This window comes from Xyrauchen texanus, chromosome 6 (genome assembly GCF_025860055.1).
Source record: "Xyrauchen texanus isolate HMW12.3.18 chromosome 6, RBS_HiC_50CHRs, whole genome shotgun sequence".
NCBI classification, from domain to species: Eukaryota; Metazoa; Chordata; class Actinopteri; order Cypriniformes; family Catostomidae; genus Xyrauchen; species Xyrauchen texanus.
The window spans coordinates 48,414,576-48,432,306 of record NC_068281.1 but is presented as its reverse complement, the minus strand read 5'-3'; the positions used below and the strand labels follow the sequence as shown (position 1 = coordinate 48,432,306).

General features: G+C 40.4%; 2 protein-coding genes across 2 annotated transcripts in view; both read right to left on the bottom strand.

Moving 5' to 3' along the window:
* Positions 1-3,955, bottom strand: part of abcf3 (ATP-binding cassette, sub-family F (GCN20), member 3) — a 28,142-nt gene extending 24,187 nt beyond the window's left edge. The window contains exons 1-4 of the mRNA XM_052127892.1: positions 3,842-3,955; positions 2,930-3,071; positions 1,539-1,615; positions 1,181-1,236 (exon numbers count right to left, since the gene is read on the bottom strand). Coding sequence (XP_051983852.1) covers positions 1,181-1,236; positions 1,539-1,615; positions 2,930-3,071; positions 3,842-3,917 — 351 coding nt within the window. The 5' untranslated portion in view covers positions 3,918-3,955. The remainder of the gene's footprint in view (positions 1-1,180; positions 1,237-1,538; positions 1,616-2,929; positions 3,072-3,841) is intronic.
* Positions 3,956-7,185: 3,230 nt separating this feature from the next.
* On the bottom strand, positions 7,186-10,958 carry polr2d (RNA polymerase II subunit D). Its single transcript, XM_052127924.1, has 4 exons — positions 10,785-10,958; positions 9,861-10,041; positions 7,906-8,001; positions 7,186-7,520 (listed from the first exon to the last, which is right to left on the bottom strand). Exons 1-4 carry the CDS (start codon positions 10,855-10,857, stop codon positions 7,442-7,444), a joined length of 429 nt encoding a protein of 142 aa, XP_051983884.1. The 5' UTR covers positions 10,858-10,958; the 3' UTR covers positions 7,186-7,441.
* Positions 10,959-17,731: the final 6,773 nt, after the last annotated feature.

The following is a 17,731-nucleotide window of genomic DNA, read 5'->3' as shown; positions in this document are numbered from 1 at the left end:
TTGTAATAATTACATTAGCCAACATTCCCATTTAAAACTAATCTAGTCCAAATAAGGCTTTAGTTTATATTATTGCCTAAAGAAGATCTTTCAACAAGTCCATGTCCTGTTTTATCTACTGTAAAAAAGAATTATTACATTTTATCCAGCTTATGGGTTTTTTTGAGTCAGAGATTATACGAAATGTGAATTACTTTGCATCTACATAAAATAAAAACAAGTTAGACCAACAGTATTGCCCCAAATGTTGTCCCAACAAGCCAAACAGAGTTGTCAGCACAAATTATTTCATCTTGAACAATGTTGCTGATTTGCGAGTTCCCAGCATGCATTGCAACATAATTAGTAGGCCTGTCGTGATTATTAAATAATCATCTGAACGTGGTTATTTGATCCAGCTGCGATTATTGTGCACTTTAAATTCCAATCACATTCTACTTTCCAAAAAAAGGAATGAACAGCGTATTTGAGTCTCATTCAAATGAACACTTATCGTCTTGCTGAGCTGCACCATGGACGACAGCTCTAGAAGAGCGTATGAAGAATAACCACTTTTAAACCTGGCGCGATGCACACGCCGTCTGCGGAGGATCGTGACAAACTCCCACAAAAATATAAAGAATATAAATGAAGTAACAGAATCTCAAAGGTCTTTCTTCATTTCAGGTTAACTTGTCACAACGTCCTAAATATGTGGCGTTTATGATGCTAAATACCAGTGAGATGCTCCGAACGTGTCCATATGAGACTTATTAGGCTTATTTTTGCTGTTTGCTGACTTTATTTATGCTGTTCTTACAGTTTTTTGTTCCCTATGTTTATTAAGCTTTTTGTGTTGAGGTCTATTGTGTGTCTGTGTCAAACAATTGTACGTACCGCCTTGCAAGACATACAGTACCTCTCTCTTCAGAGGCAAAGATTGCCGTTAACTTCATGTCAAAGTAATTCAAATGGTGACAGAATGAAAGTTCTCGTATTGAGAATTGACAGTTAGCTGGACAAGAAATGAGAAGTTCTCTCAACAAGAATTCTTTGCATCTAGCAAACAAACTAATTAAAATAAACTCAACAATGTTACTGAAGACAATTATTAAGATCAAAATCATACTGCATCATAATGTTGCCTTGATCTTTTGAACCTTTTCTACAGTGAGACTAGTGAAATGAGAGCTGATCTTACTGTATTCTGGTTCCTCCTCACCATCCAGATCCCTTGAACTTCATTAGCAGACGACGCTGACGAAACAGAACAAACATCTGAGACATGGAAATCTCCAATCTAAAATGTTTTTAAGAGGTTCTTTTTAAATGTAATGATAATTATTAAAGCATAGAAGTGGATTTTCATGCTTATGTATTTAAGCCACTTCTAAAATGAGGTTCGTCTTGATCTGGAAGTAGCAATGTTTCAAACACATTCCTTCTTAAACTGAACCATAACTGTTTCAGAAGACCAACAAAATCACGCTAGCATATATTACATTAATAATTCAATAAGAAACTAAAAGCTGGTACGACTGAGAAATGATTGAGCTCACCTGTGTCAGCAGACACTTGTGATAACTGCACTGGAGTGTCCAACAACATCTGTTGCTGACCCGAGTTACATTTAGTCCTGTATGGAACAAATATAAAAAAGCTTGGCTTTGTATGCACGCAGTGGTCATTTTTACACAGATTTGTGTTTTAGTCTTAAAAGACAATGTCAAAATTAGGACAAAATATGGCCAAAAAGAAGTTTGTTTGAGTTTGTTTCAGTGTTTCAATCATGTTCCATCAGGAGTCAAAGCCATTTACACATCTGCCCAAAGTAAGATATGCCAATCATCATTCTTTTGTCTGTATTCTACCCATTAACACTCTTTTATACCCCCATCTTCGCAGTAGGATTAGTGTAAACTGCAATAAAAGTGTTGAATCGCCACATATTATGGTCACATATAGCATGCTAGCACATTAGTGCCATGAACGCAAAAGGTAAATATGACAAAGTACATCATCTACAGCATATATATTACTTTAAATCATCATTAAGTGGTTAATTCAGCTTCTTTTACTGATCTCATATGGATTCTACTCAGAGAATGTGGAAAGTCATTGATAAAACATTTTAATGTCATATTAGTTTCTGTTTTACATGAGCATCCTCATATTTAAATGCCCCTCTAAACACCTGTAGAACACAAATGAAGATTTTAAGAAGCATATCTCAGCTCTGTTGGTCCATACAATACAACTTAATGGTGACCAAAATTCTGCAGCTCCAAAAAGTACATAAAAGCAGCATAAAATGTATCCATACAACTCCACTGGTTAAATCAATGTCTTCAGAAGCTCAATCTAATACATTTTGGGTAAGAACATACCAAACTAACTCATTTTCCACTGTACATCTTGACATGGCAGTCTCTAGGCATGATCATAATCTCAAGCTTGATTACACTTTCTAGTGCCCACAGCACTGGGAAGTGTAATCAAGCTTGAAATCAAGATTGCTGATGTCAAGGTTTATAGTGAAAAAGAAGTTATAATTTGGTTTGCTTAACCAAAACCGGATCGCTTCAGAAGAAATGGGTTTAACCACTGGAGTGGTATGGATTACTTTTACGCCGCCTTAACGTGCTTTTTGGAGCTTCAAAGTTTTAGTCACCATTCACTTACATTGTAAGGACCATCAGAGCTGAGATATTCTTCTAAAAATGTTCCTTTGTGTTCTGCAGATGAAAGAAACTCATACACATCTGGGATGGCATGAGGGTGAGTAAACTATCCCTTCAAATTCACCTGTTCATTCGGTTCATTGTCTGTGCAGATCTAAGTTGTAATATTACATATATTGTTGTGTATGTAATAATTCATCTTATGCATATTTAGGTTGCGTTTGAGTGAGCTAATAGACCTGTTCATAAATCGGCGTCTCATTACTTACAGCTGGAGAGAGCTGAACATCTGAAAGCAGATCTCTCGAATATCATCTTCATTCTTATCACCAACATCCTGAAGAAATCCACCGATGGCATCAAACACGTCCTCCGCATCCTCGAAATCTGAGCCGCCACTGCCCAACACACCTGCACAATAATGCATGTCATACATCATTTAAGCTATGTAAAACTTTGATATCGGGAGTATAATAGAGATTTCAATTATATAAATCTCATTTCATACTGACACTATTCTTGATGTCTGATGAATGGCATAAATACTCACTAGAATTCACATTCATGCACTCATTTCTATTGAAACAAGCCTTACAAGAATATTCCACTGTAATAAACTATTCAATTCTGTTTATGTTATGGAATATACATCTATCTAACACTGTGGTGTATTTGGAGAATTGTTAGCAATCATGGTTGATTTTAGCCAATGACAGCATGAAGAGTCTAATTTTATATTTAAGTAGTGTTTTGATGTTTTTAGTATGCCACATAAATATCCATCATTTAATCTTACGTCATCAGCAATCGCGTGGCACTCTTTATTAATACTACATTACATTATGCTTTTTCACAATTATTACTAAAGTACTAGAATACCATTTTAATAGAATCTGGAAATGTGAGACCGGTGTCACTGTCACATTTCACAGATGTCAATTTCTCATAGATGAACACATTTTACATTCGTGAGTTGATCATATACGGTGATATCGTTGATCATTGCCGTGTCTATTAAATCATTTAAATGATAATGTCGTAAAGTCATCAGTTTCACTCCGAGCATGGTCATCACATCATCAGCATTATTGTATCTATTAAAGAACTTCTGTCACGCCTGCCGAACCGAGCACAACAACACTGAGCACAAGCTGTGTAAATGTATATGAATGTGATAGTACCGGTGATGTAATCGAAGAGTTCTGAGTCGATCTGTGGAAACTCGTTCTTCAGTATGTCCACATACGCCGCCATCATTCACACACCGGGCCGGACACAGCGCGCGCAGGCGCGTGGCGCACCATAACCACGTGCACGAGCACAGCTGCAGCCCATATCCGTCTCTTCCTGCATGGCGCTCCGCAGATCACAAAGCCGAATCCTCCATTGAGTCGTATTCAAATGTCAGGGCGATTTTTGTCATAATGGAGACACGTGTGTACTAGTAAGTGTAATTGTTTAAATCTATAAATTCATAATATTTGTATCTGGCATACTAATTATAAAATACTCCAGAGGTGCCTATAAAGTGATTCAATAAAATGCCTTAGCCAGTAAGCATAATCGTCTGTGATTGGTCCATTCTGACCAGCGCTGAGAAAAGTAACAAATATCACATCAAATCGCAGTTCCCTTAAAGGGATAGTTCACCAATAAAACGAAAATTCTCCTATCATTAACTCACCCACATGCCATCCCATAATGTGTATGCCTTTGTTTCTCCAGCAGAACGCAAACGAAGATTTTTTTAGGGAATATCTCAGCTCTGTATACAATGCATGTCAACAGGTTCCAAAACTTTGAATCTCAAAAAAGCCTATAAACACAGCATAGAAGTAATCCATCCAGTGGTTAAATCCATGTCCTTATAAGTGATATGATAGGTATGGTTGCATAGGCATTGCTAGACCCTATTTAAAAGGGCTTCAGTTCCCCTAAAACTCAGTGACTCTGCAAACTTTTTAAGCAAGGCAGTAGTAAAGTCCCTTTCAAGGGAAGTCATTCCACATGGCAGCCATCCTTGGAACGCTCCTGGCAGCAACCCATTATGCGACATAGGTGAGCTCCTAGGGTGGCATCGCTTCAGGGGTGCCGATCTACCAAACCAATAAGCATGTGTTCAATCTGTCGAACAAAATGTGCCCTGTGTGTTTTGATGACGTGTTGTGGGGGCCCCCACAGAACAAATAGACCATGTACTAAATGCCTACCATATTATTCTTACTGTTTATTTTATATATGTGTTTGGCAAAAAAAAACAGTGAGAGTAGTATGGATAGTATGCCACCATGAGCCGCCATAAACTCACGAGTGCGGGGCTCGTGAATTTGAAGTGATGCCCAATTTGTGAATGAATCAGTCTTTTTAGGGGATCTTGATACTAGATGATCTCTCCTAGGGTGCCAAATGGGGCAGGACTGGCACTCCCTGGCAGCTACGATCTACTTTAGTGGGGAAAGACCAAAATCTCCAAAACGGTTCAAGATTTCAATCAAAGAACATTTTTCAAACCAGTAGTCAAATCTGACAACAATCACACCATTAATTGTGGTTCTTTTGCTCGGATCATGCTAAAAAAAATGCTGTTTGTCAGGCTGGTTCAGCTAATGCACATTCTCAAGTTGATTGACAGTCGATCTCTCTGTCTGAAAGCTGATTGGCTCTTTTACCTGTGAGGCGGGACTTCCTTATAAACATCAGTTGGCCATTTTGATTTCTCCCAATAGAAATGCTCTGTCTCTAGTTAACAGTCTCTGGCACTAGCTTGAAGTGTTCTTTGGTGGGTTTTCCCAACTGTAAAGACAGACTATAGAGCAAGCCAGCATTAAAATGTGGGCTGTGAAGGAGACTATCACTGGTTTGATGAATACTGATGAATACGCTCCATGCCCCCATTAGATTCCTGAAGAACTGAAGTAGAGGGGGCATGACACTTGTTCAGGAATCTCATTCAACAAAGAGAAAGGGAAAAAGGGGCTGCATGAATTAAAGGTTCATGAAACCCAAAACACATTTTGTTTAACAGAGGTTTTTTCATCTCCACGTATAATGTAATGTTCAGCCATCTCTGTTGTGTGTTTTGGAAATAGCTCTTGAGCCCTTCTGGTCCACCCATGCACTTCACACCCCCGTAACCACCCACATTTTTATAAATATCTTTTCGGATTAATTTTCTCTTTTGAGCGAATTCAAAAGACTTGTGTCACAAGCTAATGAGAGACAGAGAAACATTACTCCACTAAATATTGACCAAATAAAATGTGACATTTATTATAATAATAGGTTTTTCTGGTGCTTAATATAACTTTCTATAAAAGTTGTGAAATTACTGAATATTGTTCTAATTTTTATAATTTTTTTTTTTTTAAATAAACAGAGAATTAAAAATTCTTTAACCGTTTTGGTTATTTTTAAAATCATGACAATATTCTTTAGAAATATTAGCTGGCTATCTTTTAACACAGTTACACAACACAGTTTAAACACAATGTAAAAAAACAAAACTCTACAGTATCTATGCAGCTGTTGGATACATTAAATGTGTACGTCTTAATAGTGTCATTGGGGGCTGAGCCCCCCTAAGATCCTAGAATTGCTCCTGGGTGGGTGAGAAACAGATCAATAGTCCTTTTTTACTATAAACTCTCCTCCCTGCCCAGTAGGTGGCGATATGCACAAATAATGTGAATCGCCAAAAACAAAAGAAGAAGAATGTGGAAGAAGATTTATAGGGAAAAAAAGGACCTAAATATTTATCTGTTTCTCACCCACACTTATCATTTTGCTTCAAGACATGGATTTAACCAAAAGAGTTGTATGGACCATTTTTATGCTGCCTTTATGTATGTTTTGGGCTTTAAAGATTTGGACCCTGTTGACTTGCAATGTATGGACCAACAGAGCTGAGATATTCTTCTACAAATCTTCATTTGTGCTCTGCAGATGAAAGTCATAAAGTCATTTTAAATCAAACAACTGGATTTTAAATGTTTTTCCAAATGTTGACATAGCTGGTGATTACACAAGTGCCGAGTGATTCCTGAATTAAGAAGTTAATTCATGGAGATCCAGGAGATTCAACTTAAGACAATTCAAGACTGATTTCCACTAAAGGGACACCAGCTACAGAATCAAGAGGAATAACATTGACATGACTGACATTGGCTGTTTTACTAGAAAATGTAAATATGTGTCTGTTTGTGGAGACCTGCAAATCACTGATTCTTGAGATGGGGGACACTTTTTTTTTTTCATTCTAAATTAATTTAAAACGTATATATTTGTAGACAAAAGTCTCAGCTAACGAACAATGTAAGGGAACAGGTTTTTATAAAAAAAAAACTTTCACATGTATTCACTTCATAACATACACCTTACTATGTGACTTGACTGTTCTCACCATTAGAGACGGAGATCAATACATACAATATAATATAAAACGATCATATATTTGCAAAAACAAATTCCAGGTGTTTTACAGTTGTTAGTACTTTTTAACCCTTTCGGAATAAAAAAATTTTATTCATTTTATTCAGATTTTCATTTTTATCATTTAATTGTCAATTCCATTTGTACATTGTTGCAGCTGCAGGTCATTCATGACAGATACATCATAAAGATTATTATCCAAATCACTTTATTTTAAAACACTAGAACATTATAAACAAAAAGTACAACTACAGAAGAACAAAGCTGTCAATATATGAAGAGTTACGCAAGTAAGAGGAGTGAAAATAGAGATAGAGAGATCCTTCGGGACTGAATGAGAGATATCCGAAGACTCAGTACTGGAAGCTGCGTTTGGTCTGAATGTCGTCCAGGATTTGCTGCAGCTCCTCATCCTCAAATCGACCTTCCAGACTACTCAAGAGGAAAATAAAACAAATGAATGAATACAAAAACATCAAGCATCAATTGACACAAGACATCTCGTGAAACATCAGTCGCAGTGTGCTGAATGCTCTCAACATGACTGAACCGATGCATCACTGTTACTCAGGCTGCATTTTAGACTCTGTTGGCGTGTAGATCCCAAAAATAATTTATGATGTATACTTGCAGATGGCAACATTAGGCAATGTTATGCACATTTCTGTCTAGCTATTTGTAAGTTGTCTATATCAACATGCCTCTTACATGGGAATATCTGTGGTAATTTTGTATTTGCTGGTGTAGAATCTGGGGATGTGATCGTTGCACACTTTGTTGGAGCAAATGTGGTGGATTGATAATGTTTAAAACTGACCTGGGGGTGAGAGCTTTAGCCTCCTCTGCAGCCTCAGGACACAGGTTTGCTAAACTAGCCAACTCAAACTTGTGAAGTTTCTTCTGCAGAAGTAAGCTGTCAAACACAGCCATAGTTATGAATGTGAATTCTCAACAGCATTTTCACACTTTTTCTGAAACTAAAATTGACCAAGTACAAGTATTCTGAAACTCAAAATGTCTGGGGTCAACCACTCAGTTATACATGTTGAAAAACACATGCCCCATTATTGCCTACAGTCAAGCATGGTTGTGGTAGTGTGATGGTCTGGGGATGCTTTGCTGCTTCAGGGCCAGGGCAACAATTGAGGGAAACATGAATTCTGCTTTCTACCAGAAAATCCCAATGGAGAACATCCGGTCATCAGACCATGAGTTGAAGCTCAAGTGCAGCTGGATTATGCAGCAATGATACGATTCATAGTAAGTCCACCTCTTAATGGCTCAAAGAATCAAAGTTTTAGAGTTGCATAGTAAAAGTCCTGACTTTAAACCTATTGATGTGCTGTGGCAGGAACTTAAACAGGCAGTTCATGCTCGAAAGCAGTTCTACAAAGAAGAGTGGGCCAAAATTCTACCACAGTGTTGTGAAAGACTGATCTCCAGTTATCGGAAGCGTTTGGTTGCATTTGTTGCTGCTAAAGGTGGCACAACCAGCTATTCAGTTTAAGGGGGCAGTTAATATAGGTGTAGGTTAACTTTTGCTTCAATAAAAAATATATATATATATATATATATATAAAAAATCTAAAAAATTTAGTATGAAAAATATAAAAAAATGTAAGAAATAAATTAAAAAAAATTAAAGGGGCAAATACTTTTTCATAGCACTGTAAATAAAACCTTTTTTCAACCCTAATGAGATGCAGTAGTGCGCTGACATGACGGCTCTGTTTTTTTGCCCACGTGTGTGGGAGTGTGTAAATAGAGGGGGAGGGCGGTCGAGGGCGTTTACCACAGATATTTCAGATTTTATAGAAACTGTTATACTGCTCAAGTGTATCTAACTTTGATACAGCTCATGCCTTCATTGCTTGTTTGAAAACGTCACTTTAGAACTAGCAATGGAGGATGCGCTACTTCTCGGCATTGGAGTAACAAGGTAGTGCATGTGTGTGAGCGACAGAAAGAGAGAAACTGAGAAAAATCGCGAGTTGAATTGCCTGTGTTTAAAGTGGCTCTCGTCAGGAATAACATCGCATCAAATTGCCAAAGTGTAAGTTTAATTTTCAGCAGCAGCGAGTGTCGCCATTCTTATATATATCTTCGTTTTTCTTGTTTACAATTGCAGTGAGTTGAGGGGAATTGCTTTGCTACAAAGAGAGTTGCTGATTAGGGCGAAATACATTGAAACATTAAAGTTATTTTAGATAATAGAAACTGTAGATGCAGCTCTATTTGTTCTTAGCGAGTCTCAATGTGTGAGTGTGTGTAAGTTCGGGTGAGACGAGGGAGCACGAGGGCTCTTTTAAACCGTAATTTAAATAAATGTAGGATATTTTAGATATTGTTTGACGTTCTTAACCAATTCAGTTTAATCAATGACTTTGTTTTAATTGGTTATTCTGTTGTGGTAGCCTGTAGGGCTCTTTGAAATAACTGAAATAGTTTGGTGAATTGATATGTAACCACTATGTGGTCAAGATCTGAAACTACTTCATACTTCATGAGTTTACTTGAAAAATAATTGCACACCGTTGAAAATCCGTGAACCAATCAGAATCAAGTATTCAACAGACCCGTGGTATAAGCCAGGTTACACTCTTGTTATTTTAGATTTTACATCACCACTCATCACCTCTGAACCAGCTACAATTTACAAAAACTATTCATAAATGGATAATACAAGAGCTGCGGTGTGCTGTGACTGTTCCTTAAGTCAGTTTATTGTGAGTGATTTTGGATGACACATGGACAGGTTAAGGTCCTGGTTACCTGCGCACGCTGGCGATGGTCTCTCTGTTCTTGAAGCGGCTGAATCTGGCCGTGTAGTTGAGGGTCTTCATGAAGACCTCGGACAGCTCCTGCTCATCTTCTGCGCTCTCATTCTGCTGCTTCCGATGCTCCAGCAACATATGAACCTCCGAGTTCAACAGCGTCTCTGCATTCTCAAACTCTGAGACAGAAAATTATCAAACTGAGAATGAAACAAGATTGGAATAATTATCAGAGGTCGACCGAAAGGTGATTTACCCGATATGACAACTAAGGTGGTGGAAATGGCAGATAATCGATTAATCAGCCATTAGCTTTTAAAATCAATTTATAGAATGTAAAAAAACATTCTTAGCCTTCCTTACTATGATGGGCACATACACATGTTACAAGAGCAAAACATTTTATTAAAAAAATCCCATGCAGATGCAGTTTATTGTGCATCAAAAATCCCAATAATAACTAGGGGGAAAAAATTAAGAATTGCAGCAAAACATGGCACTGTGGCCAAGCCCGAAATACACTTTGGGACTCTTATTTTGAAATGCCAGACTTTGTTCTGTTGCAGTACTCTATTATATATATATATATAGTATTTGCCAAATTAAGTTTTTATTGCCTAATATATATATATATATATATTCACCAGATTCACAGTATCTTTTAATATTTTAGGTATTTGCTTTAGCAGAATGAACACATACAATCTTATTTGATTTTGCAAACAACATGGTAGACTTTATAGTAAATACTAATTTTCAGACACGTTATCAATGCGTGTTTAACACATGAAAATTATATAGCAACTGCCTTTATACTTTAGGAAGAGAGTCGTTTCAAGCGAGTCACCACGTTTGTCGTTCTGACAACTAGACGTTTATTTATGATATAGAGGTGTTGTGATGTACAGATATCTAATCACACCTTTCGGGAACATGAGTTGAGACGCGTCCTCCTCTACATCTCCCACCTGCGCTGCTCCTCCTGCTGCTGTCATCACACACTAAACTAATTTTACAACAAATATGATTTCCCTCTATACTGCACGCAGTCACATCACTGAACTACACAGCAGCGCTGTTTGAATGAAACACACTCAACATCCGGTCAAAAATGACGCGACTCCACCTAGTGTTCTGGAGTCTGTACTGCATACAGCAAATCGCGTTAAAGGTTTTAAAACAGTGTACTTTTCTGTAAAGCTGCTTTGAAACGACGTGAACAGCGCTATAGCTACAAATAAAAATTGTTTGACTACTTGTCCGAAAAAGGTGACTTACAATAGTCGAACTGTAGGCATAATAAAAGCAAACAAGAACAAATACAAAATGGATGACACACAGTGTGTGTTTACATAGTTTGAAGTGCTGACATAAAGGTAGAAAATGTCCCTGACAATAGTGAATATTTCAACAAACTTTTTATTATCAGTTGTTTTCTGTACAAAATCATAGTTACAGGGGTGACCATTAAAGATCACCCCCTACTGACATACCCCCAAAAATAAAAGATAAAGTAATACAAAAATATTTTTTTTGTTTTGGCAAACTTTAAATTGAAAACGAGAACAAAATCCCTTTCAATTGTTCCGGAGTGATAACGTTATTTTAAAATGTTGGCAATAACTGGAACAATTTCACAGTAAATTTTAGGAATTAATCCACTTCTTGTTGCCCCCAAAGGCCTTAAATTGGTCCGATGATGCAGATCTTCACATCTAGTGATGTGCACATGTTTGTGTGATGGTTATGGTTAGAGTTTGGAAATAGAAAATATAATTAGCCTGATATGAAATCAATGGAAGTCAACCACTAAGATAGTCAAACAAACCTGTATGTGTCTGTATGTGTCTGTAGGACTGTGTATATGTGTGTGTGTGTGTGTGTGTGTGTGTGTGTGTGTGTGTGTGTGTGTGTGTGTGTGTGTGTGTGTGTGTGTGTGTGTGTGTGTGCGTGTGTTTTCTGAGTTGTGGATTATTTATAGTCCCTTCATTTATGTGAGGTTGTGTTCTGCACTGTGTGAGATTTATTGATTTTATTTGACAAAAAATATCTGTATTTTAGTTTTTCCCATTTACTTCCTATGGTGGGTCAAAAATGACCAGGAACATAAGTGTTGCTCTTTTTAGACTTATCAAATCAAGTCCAGATTGTTTGTGTGTGTTCAAATAGCTAGTGGAGGAAAGATCACCAAGTCTTGTACCACTAAGATAAAGGGTAACGATTTAATAAAAAATAAAATCAAATCAAAACGGGTCCAAAAAGACCCGAACAGCACACAAGGGTAAATACAGATTTGATAAGAAAGATTTTGGCTATTAATTGATTTTAGATGGAGATATATATATATATATATATATATATATATATATATATATATATATATAGGCAGACACTTTTATCCAATGCAACTTACAGTGCACTTATTACAGGGACAATACCCCTGGAGCAACCTGGAGTTAAGTGCCTTGCTCAAGGACACAATGGTGGTGGCTGTGGGGATCGAGCCAGTGACCAGTTATGTGCTTTAGCCCACTATGCCACACCACTACACCCAAAGAAATTAAAGAGCATGTTTTTTCAAATATTACCTTTCATGTTGTGTGTAAAGCTGCAATTTAAATTATGAGCAAGGTTTTTTGACCTTGGATGCATGTAAATCTATTGTATGAGACCTTTAAAACAAAATTAGGAACGTTTAAAAATGATAATAGGTGCTCTTTAATAGCAATAAGTATAAAAACATGACCACTCTTGTGTGATGAAGAGTTCAGTCATGTCAGTAACCTTATAAAAGCTCTTTTATTCTAAATGGGTCAGGGGCGCCTCATGGGTGCTGCCATGTTAGCACCACATGACTAGCTGAATACTACTTGTTTCATCTCAGTAACTACCCTGTAATTGGACACTTTCATTCATGGATTGAAATGAATCCTGGTTAACTGTGCATAGTGAATTTCTACAATGGTATCTGAAACTGCCATATGGGCGGCAGTGAAGGCCGTGGGCCTCGACGGACCAGACCCGGGCAGCAAAGGCTTGCTCTGGGGACGTGGAATGTCACCTCACTGGGGGGGAAGGAGCCGGAACTAGTGAGGGAGGTGGAGCGTTACCAGTTGGATCTGGTGGGGCTTACATCGACGCACAGTTTTGGCTCTGGATCCGTACTCCTGGATAGGGGATGGACTCTATTCTTCTCTGGAGTTTCCCAGGGTGTGAGGCGACGGGCGGGTGTGGGGATACTCACGAGTCCCCGGCTGAGCGCCACTACGTTGGAGTTTACCCCGGTGGACGAGAGGGTCGCCTCCCTACGCCTACGGGTTGTGGGGGGGAAAACTCTGACTGCTGTCTGTGCATATGCACCGAACAACAGTTCAGAGTATTCGGCCTTCTTGGAGACCCTGAATGGAGTCCTGAATAGGGCCCCAGTAGGGGACTCCATAGTGATGCTGGGTGACTTCAACGCACACGTGGGCAATGACAGGGACATCTGGAAAGGCGTGATTGGGAGGAACGGCCTCCCTGATCTGAACTCAAGTGGATGTTTGTTATTAGATTTCTGTGCTAGTCATGGATTATCTATAACAAACACCATGTTCGAACATAAGGATGCTCATAAGTGTACGTGGTACCAGAGCACCCTAGGCCGAAGGACGATGATCGATTTTGTAATCGTGTCGTCGGATCTGAGGCCATATGTTTTGGAAACTCGGGTAAAGAGAGGGGCAGAGCTGTCAACCGATCACCATCTGGTGGTGAGTTGTGTCAGGGGGTGGGGAAAGACTCTGGACAGACCTGGGAAGCCCAAGCGAGTAGTGCGGGTGAACTGGGAACGTTTGGAGGAGGTCCCTGTCCGCGAGATCTTCAACTCACACCTCCGGCGGAGCTTTTCAGGCATCCCTGCGGAGGTTGGGGACATTGAACCGGAGTGGGCAATGTTCAAAGCTTCCATTGTCGAAGACGCGGTGGAGAGCTGCGGCCTCAAGGTTTTAGGTGCCACAAGGGGTGGTAACCCTCGAACACCGTGGTGGACACTGGTGGTCAGGGAAGCCGTCCGACTGAAGAAAGAGGCCTTCTGGGATTTGTTGTCCCGGAGGTCTCCGGAGGCAGTTGCAAGGTACCGACAGGCCCGAAGGGCTGCGGCCTCGGCCGTGAGGGAGGCAAAGCAGTGGGTGTGGGAAAAGTTCGGAGAAGCCATGGAGAAGGACTTTCGGTCCGCACCAAAGTGCTTCTGGAAAACCGTCCGCCACCTTAGGAGGGGGAAACGGGGAACCATTCAAGCTGTATACAGCAAAGATGGGACGCTGTTGACCTCAACCGAGGAGGTTATTGGGCGGTGGAAGGAACACTTTGAAGAACTCCTAAATCCCAACACGCCCTCTATGGTAGAGGCAGAGCCGGAGGATGATGGGGGATCAGATTATATTTCCCTGGGGAGGTCACTGAGGTAGTCAAACAGCTCCGCAGTGGCAAAGCCCCGGGATTGATGAGATCCGACCAGAAATGCTGAAAGCTCTGGATGTGGAGGGGGTGTCATGGATGACACGCCTCTTCAACATTGCGTGGAAATCTGGGACAGTGCCTAAGGAGTGGCAGAATGGGGTGGTGGTTCCCTCTTCAAAAAGGGGATCAGAGAGTGTGTGCCAACTACAGGGGTATAACACTTCTCAGCCTCCCTGGTAAAGTTTACTCCAAGGTGCTGGAGAGGAGGGTTCGGCCGATTGTCGAACCTCAGATTGAAGAGGAACAATGCGGTTTTCGTCCTGGCCGTGGAACGACGGACCAGATCTTTACTCTCGCAAGGATCCTGGAGGGGGCCTGGGAGTATGCCCATCCGGTCTACATGTGTTTTGTGGATCTGGAGAAGGCGTATGACCGGGTCCCCCGGAGAGACTGTGGGAGGTGCTGCGGGAGTACGGGGTGGGGGGGTCCCTTCTTAGGGCGATCCAATCCCTGTACGTCCAAAGCGAGGGCTGTGTCCGGGTCCTCGGCACAAAGTCGAGTTCATTCCATGTGGGGGTTGGTCTCCGCCAAGGCTGCGCTTTGTCACCAATCCTGTTTGTGATATTCATGGACAGGATATCGAGGCGTAGTCGGGGTGGGGAAGGTGTGCGGTTTGGTGGGCTGGGGATCTCATCGCTGCTTTTTGCAGATGATGTTGTCTTCATGTCATCATCGGTCCGTGACCTTCAGCTCTCACTGGATCGCTTGGCAGTCGAGTGTGAAGCAGTTGGGATGAGGATTAGCACCTCTAAATCTGAGGCCATGGTTCTCAGCAGGAAACCGATGGAGTGCGTTCTCCAGGTAGGGAATGAGGTTTTGCCCCAAGTGAAGGAGTTCAAGTACCTCGGGGTCTTGTTCATGAGTGAGGGGACAATGGAGCGGGAGGTTGGCCGGAGAATCGGGGCAGCAGGGGCGGTATTGCACTCGCTCTATCGCACCGTTGTCACAAAAAGAGAGCTGAGCCGAAAGGCAAAGCTCTCGATCTACCGGTCAATTTTTGTTCCTACCCTCACCTATGGTCATGAAGGTTGGGTCATGACCGAAAGAACTAGGTCACGAGTACAAGCGGCCGAAATGGGCTTCCTCAGAAGGGTGGCGGGCTTCTCCCTTAGAGATAGGGTGAGGAGCTCAGTCATCCGTGAGGAGCTCGGAGTAGAGCCGCTGCTCCTTTGCGTTGAAAGGAGTCAGTTGAGGTGGTTTGGGCATCTGGTAAGGATGCCCCTGGCCGCCTCCCTAGGGAGGTGTTTCAGGCACGTCCAGCTGGGAGGAGGCCTCGGGGAAGACCCAGGACTAGGTGGAGAGATTACATCTCCACACTGGCCTGGGAACGCCTCGGGGTCGCCCAGTCAGAGCTGGTTAATGTGGCTCGGGATAGGTAAGTTTGGGGCCCCCTGCTGGAGCAGCTGCCCCCGCGACCCGACTTCGGATAAGCGGTTGAAGATGGATGGATGGATGGATATCTGAAACTGAAAACTACTGTGTTGATGCAGCATCCAAGCCACTGAGCGTCAGTGTACTTCAACATACTTGAAAAGCCTTTTGCTTTATGTAAATCATTACTATTCCTATAGAAATTAAATGCAGATTGCTTCATAGGAACAAAATAGTATTGCATGGAAATCTATTGCTCATCTAATGATTGGTCTACATCTCTTAATGCAATTGAACAGTAGACGATCTAATAATACAGCTTTAGAATTGCACCTTAAATGAGTAGTCCACTCAAAAAATGATTCACCCACTTGTCATTCCAAAACTGGGGTGCAATTCCCAAAAGCATTGTTTGATAACTATGGTCATTAGTTCCATCGATACCAACATAATTCATCAATTTGGTGTTTCCCGAAAATGTAGCTCCAACGAACAATCTCAAACAGCATCGCACAGTTGTGGGTCTGGAACTACACCTCTTTACCTGTTGTTAGACGCATGTTCATTTGCTGTGTGGACTTCATTTAATTTAGCTGAGGTTTCTGAATCTTTTATTTCATATATATATCTAGCATTCTATCAACATTTTGCAACTTTTACATGCATTTAAGGAAACAATTTATTCCACGGTTTTGCTAAAAGCGGTAGTCTATCGGGAAGACACGCAGGCTTGAGTGAGGTTTAAGATGCCATTTATTTTATGAATGTAAAACAGAAAAGTAATGTCTCTCTTTGGCGCAGGCCCCGTCTGGCGGTCCGAAGGAGTTGTACTTGGAACCATTATATCCTGCTGGAGATAGGAGGCAGGGGCGAGGAGCCTACCCCCGTGCAGGACGGGGCTCAACTGGTGGTGGTGGGGTTGCCAGTTAGCACACTGAAACAGCAATTTGATAGATTGTGAGCAGACTTATAAAGCAATGGCTTACATGCGATTGGCTAGGAGTTACCCAGCTAATGATGTAATGATGTACAGATGCTAGTCTTCCCGCTAGAACTACGCTGCGCTTCCATTTCTGAAACGTCAAGTAAACGCGAGTGTAGTTAATTTCTTCAACGATGCATTGTATGATGGTAGTAATACAGTGAGTTACGTCGTTTTATGGGAAACGCACCCCTGTATGAATTTCTTTCTTGTGGGGAACAGAAAAGGAGATGTTTTAATGAATATAACAGCCTGTCTTTTTATACAGTGAATAGTGCTTCGATTTAAAGCATAAAACTTTGTAGTCCATGCAGGTTATGCACCATATTTTAATTCTTCCAAAGGCATACAATAGATTGTGGTGAGAAACAGCCCAATATTTTCAGTGAAAATATTGCCGTCCATAATTTACCGCACAATAATAAAACAAATTTGAAAACGTAATTGAGTCGGTGTGTGCTTTCTTCCGCCATCTTGAATGTTTCCATTTCCCAATGCGGACACACCAATTGTATCAGGGAAGTCTATGTGCAATTACTCATCAGGTGTGTCTTTCTATGTGAAATACCTTAATGTTGAAGCTGTTGGTTCAACTATAGTTCCCAGCTGTGATGTAGTAGTAGTAATCAGACCGATCAAGGAGTCAGAGACAATGCTGATGACTTTCAAGAAACCGTTCATTGACTGACGTGCGCTAACTCAATGAATGTCAAACTTAACTGGCTCATAACACATAAAAATGGTCTTTTGTCACCTCTTGCTGGCTAAAACACTTAATGTCACAGTGATGAATGAAAATACACTCTTCTAGCTGCTCTTACACTTTTAAACTGTGAAAGATTTTGTGTTTTTCTAATCAACACTTTCACTAGACTTAGTCCAATTTGGTAATAAGTGGTCAAATTAGTAGTGTTTATTTTGGAGAAACATCATAATAATAAAAGATTACTCTATGCATTAACGATGAGTCACTCATAAAGTCAAACATAAACAACAGCAAAAAACTATCACAGGGT

Excerpts from the sequence above, each read along its gene's own strand:
- polr2d (XM_052127924.1), bottom strand. The coding sequence starts at position 10,857 with ATGACAGCAGCAGGAGGAGCAGCGCAGGTGGGAGATGTAGAGGAGGAC. Across the intron at positions 8,002-9,860 it reads ACCATCGCCAGCGTGCGCAG|CTTACTTCTGCAGAAGAAAC; the intron begins GTAACCAGGACC and ends TGTGTTTGACAG. Across the intron at positions 7,521-7,905 it reads GCTAAAGCTCTCACCCCCAG|TCTGGAAGGTCGATTTGAGG; the intron begins GTCAGTTTTAAA and ends CCTCTTGAGTAG.